Genomic DNA, 7823 nt, shown 5'->3' on the forward strand with positions numbered 1-7823 from the left:
TACTGAAGTACAACCGTGACAACATTTGCAACATATGTATTTCCTCAATCACAGACCGGAGGAATCTTTTAGGTCATTTCTACATCCATCACGAGTTGTTCGAGGAGTTGTCGTATTCAGCAGGCGTAGGGTGGAGGTTTCTCAAGGGGCCCTAAGGAGTGTGCATAGAGCGAGGGTGCGTTTGGGGTCAGCATGTATCCGCTTGTGCCCTGAGATGTGGATTGAGCCAGTCCAGGTGGATTTGTGCTGGCGTGGATGGAGGTTTGAGTGTCGTCAGATGGCGAGGTCGAGACTTCAGTGCTCGTCTGATCTGCCGTGGGTGGTGGGTAACTGTTCATGTGCTGAAGGATTACAAAGTAAAACAAGAGCTTCACAGAAGTGATGACTAAAATGTGTTATTACACATCTCTCTGGAATACTTGATTGTGATTGGTCAGAAATGATCATAATTAATTCAGATTGAAATAATCATGTTCAAATAAAACATTATAAATGTTGAATCTATGTACTGATCATTGAGTGTCCAAACATCATCTGCAGCCTGAAACTGAACTTATGATCCGATTTTAGGAGTGAACGCACTTAACTGCATAGAGAGATATAGGATGCTCCCTTGCTCCCTATTTAGTGCACGACTTAACCTCCAGTGTGCTGTCTGTCTGCACTGGTCTCAGAACAGTTCTAGGAGAGCTATAGGATGCTCCCTTGCTCCCTATTTAGTACATGACTTAACCTCCAGTGTGCTGTCTGTCTGCACTGGTCTCAGAACAGTTATAGAGAGCTATAGGATGCTCCCTTGCTCCCTATTTAGTGCATGACTTAACCTCCAGTGTGCTGTCTGTCTGCACTGGTCTCAGAACAGTTATAGGAGAAATATAGGATGCTCCCTTGCTCCCTATTTAGTGCATGACTTAACCTCCAGTGTGCTGTCTGTCTGCACTGGTCTCAGAACAGTTATAGAGAGCTATAGGATGATCCCATGCTCCCTATTTAGTGCACGACTTAACCTCCAGTGTGCTGTCTGTCTGCACTGGTCTCAGAACAGTTATAGGAGAGCTATAGGATGATCCCATGCTCCCTATTTAGTGCACGACTTAACCTCCAGTGTGCTGTCTGTCTGCACTGGTCTCAGAACAGTTATAGGAGAGCTATAGGATGCTCCCTTGCTCCCTATTTAGTGCATGACTTAACCTCCAGTGTGCTGTCTGTCTGCACTGGTCTCAGAACAGTTATAGGAGAGATATAGGATGCTCCCTTGCTCCCTATTTAGTGCATGACTTAACCTCCAGTGTGCTGTCTGTCTGCACTGGTCTCAGAACAGTTATAGGAGAGCTATAGGATGCTCCCTTGCTCCCTATTTAGTGCATGACTTAACCTCCAGTGTGCTGTCTGTCTGCACTGGTCTCAGAACAGTTATAGGAGAGCTATAGGATGATCCCATGCTCCCTATTTAGTGCACAACTTAACCTCCAGTGTGCTGTCTGTCTGCACTGGTCTCAGAACAGTTATAGGAGAGCTATAGGATGCTCCTTGCTCCCTATTTAGTGCATGACTTAACCTCCAGTGTGCTGTCTGTCTGCACTGGTCTCAGAACAGTTATAGGAGAGCTATAGGATGATCCCATGCTCCCTATTTAGTGCACAACTTAACCTCCAGTGTGCTGTCTGTCTGCACTGGTCTCAGAACAGTTATAGGAGAGCTATAGGATGCTCCCTTGCTCCCTATTTAGTGCATGACTTAACCTCCAGTGTGCTGTCTGTCTGCACTGGTCTCAGAACAGTTATAGGAGAGCTATAGGATGATCCCATGCTCCCTATTTAGTGCACAACTTAACCTCCAGTGTGCTGTCTGTCTGCACTGGTCTCAGAACAGTTATAGGAGAGCTATAGGATGCTCCCTTGCTCCCTATTTAGTGCATGACTTAACCTCCAGTGTGCTGTCTGTCTGCACTGGTCTCAGAACAGTTATAGGAGAGATATAGGATGCTCCCTTGCTCCCTATTTAGTGCATGACTTAACCTCCAGTGTGCTGTCTGTCTGCACTGGTCTCAGAACAGTTATAGGAGAGCTATAGGATGCTCCCTTGCTCCCTATTTAGTGCATGACTTAACCTCCAGTGTGCTGTCTGTCTGCACTGGTCTCAGAACAGTTATAGGAGAGCAATAGGATGATCCCATGCTCCCTGTATTTAGTGCACAACTTAACCTCCAGTGTGCTGTCTGTCTGCACTGGTCTCAGAACAGTTATAGGAGAGCTATAGGATGCTCCCTTGCTCCCTATTTAGTGCATGACTTAACCTCCAGTGTGCTGTCTGTCTGCACTGGTCTCAGAACAGTTATAGGAGAGCAATAGGATGATCCCATGCTCCCTGTATTTAGTGCACAACTTAACCTCCAGTGTGCTGTCTGTCTGCACTGGTCTCAGAACAGTTATAGGAGAGCAATAGGATGATCCCATGCTCCCTATTTAGTGCACAACTTAACCTCCAGTGTGCTGTCTGTCTGCACTGGTCTCAGAACAGTTATAGAGAGCTATAGGATGATCCCATGCTCCCTATTTAGTGCATGACTTAACCTCCAGTGTGCTGTCTGTCTGCACTGGTCTCAGAACAGTTATAGGAGAGCAATAGGATGATCCCATGCTCCCTATTTAGTGCACAACTTAACCTCCAGTGTGCTGTCTGTCTGCACTGGTCTCAGAACAGTTATAGAGAGCTATAGGATGATCCCATGCTCCCTATTTAGTGCATGACTTAACCTCCAGTGTGCTGTCTGTCTAACAAGACAAACAATATGTGTGTTTAGTGTGATAAAATCACTTACTAACAGCATCTGTGTGAAGATATAGACAATTATACAACTTTGTTGCCACGATGATGTAAAATAAACATAAAAATGACGATTTAAACAACTTTACAGCTCAAATAATACAGAAGAATTAATGTAAGTGCTTTTATAAAATTATAAACGTCACATTTCTGCCTTTAAACCCTCCAAAAATGGACCCCATTGACCTCCATTGTATATATAATGATGACATGCAAAACCTTTGCTAGAGAAACACATTTACACATCTGCACTTTTGTGTCTAACTCTCGTCATAACTGAGAAATGGCCCGTGACAACTTCCCCGCATGACAACCTGCCCCAGTCTGCACTGCAGATGATAACTGGGGTCAGTTGAGTAGTGGACGGCGCTCACCTGCATTTGTAAAGGGTAATTGGGGTAACCGGGGAGAGTTTGTCCAGACGGGCAGAAGCCGGTGTAGGTGATGAGGTGTTGCGTGGGGTTATACAGGATGTGAGGTGGCGGAGCCGGACTAGCTGACGTCTGACTGCGAATCGCTGGAGTCTGAAGAGAACCAGAGATCCATGAATAACACACACAAACACACTAATTCATCAACAGCACAAACATGATGTGGAATTGGCATTGGATGAGTCGTGTTAAAACAACTCAACAGTTCTTGTAGTTTTATTGACAGTGAAACTCACGAGATCTTTGAAGGCTCCTAGTACAGCAGCGGTGATGATGCCCAGAAACACACCCAGAACATTGAGCGACACGCACGCCCACAGCAGCCGGTACAGATACACCACGTCCCAGCAGCTGCGCACGCCCGTGAACATGTAATACTGCGCGTGATAATCTGAGCTGAAAACACACACACACACACACACACACACACACACACACACACACACACACACACACACACACACACACACACACACACACACACACACGTTGTGTCTACCATATCATTATGGGGACTTTCCATAGACATAATGACTTTTATACTGTATAAACTATAGATTCTATCCCCTAAACCTAACACAACCCCTAAACCTAACCCTCACAGAAAACATTCTGCATTTTTACATTTTCAATAAAACATTGTTTAGTATGATTTATAAGTTGTTTGAATTATGGGGACACTACAAATGTCCTCATAAATCACATTTATAGCATAATACCCTTGTAATTACTAATCTGTAACTTACAAAATTGTCCTCGTAAATCACAAAAACACACACACAGTATTTACACACACACACACACACAGTATTTACGCACACACACACAGTATTTACACACACACACACACACACACACACAGTATTTACACACACACACAGTATTTACACACACACACACACAGTATTTACACACACACACACACACACACACAGTATTTACACACACACACACACACACACAGTATTTACACACACACACACACACAGTATTTACACACACACACACACAGTATTTACACACACACACACACACACACAGTATTTACACACACACACACACACAGTATTTACACACACACACACACACACACACACACAGTATTTACACACACACACACACACACACACAGTATTTACACACACACACACACAGTATTTACACACACACACACACAGTATTTACACACACACACACAGTATTTACACACACACACACACAGTATTTACACACACACACACAGTATTTACACACACACACACACACACACAGTATTTACACACACACACACACACACAGTATTTACACACACACACACACAGTATTTACACACACACACACACAGTATTTACACACACACACACACAGTATTTACACACACACACACAGTATTTACACACACACACACACACACACACAGTATTTACACGCACACACACACAGTATTTACACACACACACACACACACACACACACACAGTATTTACACACACACACACAGTATTTACACACACACACACACAGTATTTACACACACACACACACAGTATTTACACACACACACACACACACAGTATTTACACAGAAATACAAACAATCATTGAGCGAGTGTCATTGAAAGTGATTGTGAATATTCTGATCACCTGTCACAGCTGTGTAAGTCGCAGCAGTAACACGTGTTGCTCTTTATTCTCAGTTCACACTGATTACCGTAAGAATGACAGTGAACCTGTTCAGAGAGATGGACAAATAAAAGTGTGTGAGAGGGTGATTGACCATACCTGTCCAATTTTTTACTCCAAAATCAAAACTATAAAAAGGTGCTCGCGAGTGCAATTCTTAAGAATGTTTTTTTAAAGAATTACATTATTGTGACATTGATTAAACTGGCCTGCATGAGGTTACCTTGAATAATAAACACATTCAAAACCTCAACACTGTTAAATCTGTAGTGAAGAAATGGTGATCATTCGTCTGAATGGAAAGTCCACGATGGTGGTGGTGGTGTAGTGGTCTAAAGCACATAACTGGTAATCAGAAGGTTGCTGGTTTGATCGCCACAGTCACCACCATTGTGTCCTTGAGTAAGACTCTTAACTCCAGGTTGCTCCGGGGGGATTGTCCCTGTAATAAGTGCACTGTATAATACATTGGTAATCAGAAGGTTGCTGGTTTGATCCCCACAGTCACCACCATTGTGTCCTTGAGTAAGACTCTTAACTCCAGGTTGCTCCGGGGGGATTGTCCCTGTAATAAGTGCTCTGTATAATACATTGGTAATCAGAAGGTCACTGGTTCGATCCCCACAGTCACCACCATTGTGTCCTTGAGTAAGACACTTAACTCCAGGTTGCTCCGGGGGGATTGTCCCTGTAATAAGTGCACTGTAGGTCACTTTGGATAAAAGCATCTGCCAAATGCATAAATGTAAATGTAAATGTAAAGTGCTTCAGATGTGTTAGTTTAACAACATTAACCGTACTGGGAGAATTTACTTTTAATATGACATGGAGCAAAACATAAGAAACAAAAACTTCAGTAGATAAAAATTGGAGGCTTTGAGGAAATTACTGCATGGAAAAAAATTCTCCTTGGGAAGCGTGCCACACTGAGAAGCTTCAAAACACGAGGTCTGAGTATCTCAGCGAGTATTGACGCTGACTATCACCACTGGAGTCGTGAGTTTGAATCCAGGGCGTGCTGAGTGACTCCAGTCAGGTCTCCTTAGCAACCAAATTGGCCCGGTTGCTATGGAGGGTAGAGTCACATGGGGTAACCTCCTCGTGGTCACTATAATGTGGTTCTCGCTCTCGGTGGGGCGTGTGGTGAGTTGTGTGTGGATGCTCGCGGAGAATAGCGTGAAGCCTCCACACGCACGTACAACAAGTCATGTGATAAGATGCGCGGATTGACGTCTCAGACGCGGAGGCAACTGAGATTCATCCTCCGCCACCCGGATTGAGGCGAGTCACTACACCACCACGAGGACTCGGAGCGCATTGGGAACTGGGCGTTACAGATTGGGAAGTTGGGTGGGGGAGGGGTTGTGGGATGCTTCAAAAGAGCATTTGTTTGAATTTGGTGCATTTTTACATATTTTAACATATATTAATATATATAATTAAAATAACAAAACACAAAACCATACATAAACAACGACTTCCAACTCAACATGATAGAATGGGTCACATTTGAAACAACCCAATCAATTATTAAACATCTTACCTTTTGGGATTTGACATGATATTTACAGTTATTTTTTAAAAAATTTGTTTTTTTTTGAGAATTGGAATTCTTATATATATATATATATTTATATTTAGCACAACATTAAAAAATCTGAACTATTCAGAGATAACATCACTTCTGCATTTGTTAATTAAAATAACAAAATAAAGCATCAAAACATTCACATTGAATATTAGCGCCCCCTAGAGGTAACGGGGTAGAAATTGTAATGTGAAAATAAATATTTGAAATGCAAATGTGTGTGCGCTTCACAAAGCACATGAATGATCAAGTCATATATCAAATGAAAGCTCTCATTCTCAGGAATGTGACTGTACAGGTTATTTTGTTGCATTAATAACACAGTTTGAAAGACTTTCAAAAGAATCACAAACTGAAATATGATTTCTGTAAGTCATCAAATACAAACGTCTCGTTTATGCTCTGATAACTGCTGCTGTAAGACACAAATAGCCACAAAAAATATATTTATTTACTTTTACCTGAGAAAGTTTTCTAAATAATGAGTCACTGTTGACTTGTGAGCTTGTGTGAATAATCCAATGTTGTATCTTATAAGTCCAGAACAAAATATGCCATCCGGAAGGAAAATAATAAACAAATCATTGGGAAAATATGTTTTTGACTATTGGCTATAAAATATGATATATCAACACAAAGGAGGATCTCAGCTTTATACTGACACATAGATTTTAGTCCACTCAGAGGCCGAGATAATCTTAATGGTCTTAATTCATCTTCTTTAAAGAAAATCTCATTTAATATATTTTGTATTGATTATGATTAAATGTGACCAGGACACTTTCTGGACCGGTTTCTTGAGAATCACCCATTATTTGATATTCAGTCTTAATGTCAATAAAATCCTGAAGATGTCTGCAGAATATCAGAATAACAATCAAATCTTATGGTATAAAAACATATAAATCCAAATAACTCCAGAAATGAAAAGTGTCCATAAATCTGCAGTGATGATTTTATTTGAGCATTTACATTTATGCATTTGGCAGATGCTTTTATCCAAAGCGACTTACAGTGCACTTATTACAGGGACAATCCCCCCGGAGCAACCTGGAGTTAAGTGTCTTACTCAAGGACACAATGGTGGTGACTGTGGGGATCAAACCAGCAACCTTCTGATTACCAATGTATTATACAGAGCACTTATTACAGGGACAATCCCCCCGGAGCAACCTGGAGTTAAGTGTCTTACTCAAGGACACAATGGTGGTGACTGTGGGGATCAAACCAGCAACCTTCTGATTACCAATGTATTATACAGTGCACTTATTACAGGGACAATCCCCCCAGAGCAAC

The 7823-nt window shown here is 42.0% G+C and overlaps 1 protein-coding gene across 1 annotated transcript in view; it reads right to left on the reverse strand.

Annotated features, from left to right (window-relative positions):
• Window positions 1–88: 88 nt before the first annotated feature.
• LOC127643576 (transmembrane protein 255B) overlaps window positions 89–7823 on the reverse strand; it is a 27961-nt gene continuing 20226 nt past the window's right edge. The window contains 4 exon segments of the mRNA XM_052126359.1: window positions 89–341; window positions 3201–3350; window positions 3494–3653; window positions 4901–4986. Of these exon segments, the coding sequence (XP_051982319.1) occupies window positions 117–341; window positions 3201–3350; window positions 3494–3653; window positions 4901–4986 (621 nt within the window). The 3' untranslated portion in view covers window positions 89–116.

Source organism: Xyrauchen texanus, chromosome 5 (assembly GCF_025860055.1).
Source record: "Xyrauchen texanus isolate HMW12.3.18 chromosome 5, RBS_HiC_50CHRs, whole genome shotgun sequence".
Classification (NCBI taxonomy): Eukaryota; Metazoa; Chordata; class Actinopteri; order Cypriniformes; family Catostomidae; genus Xyrauchen; species Xyrauchen texanus.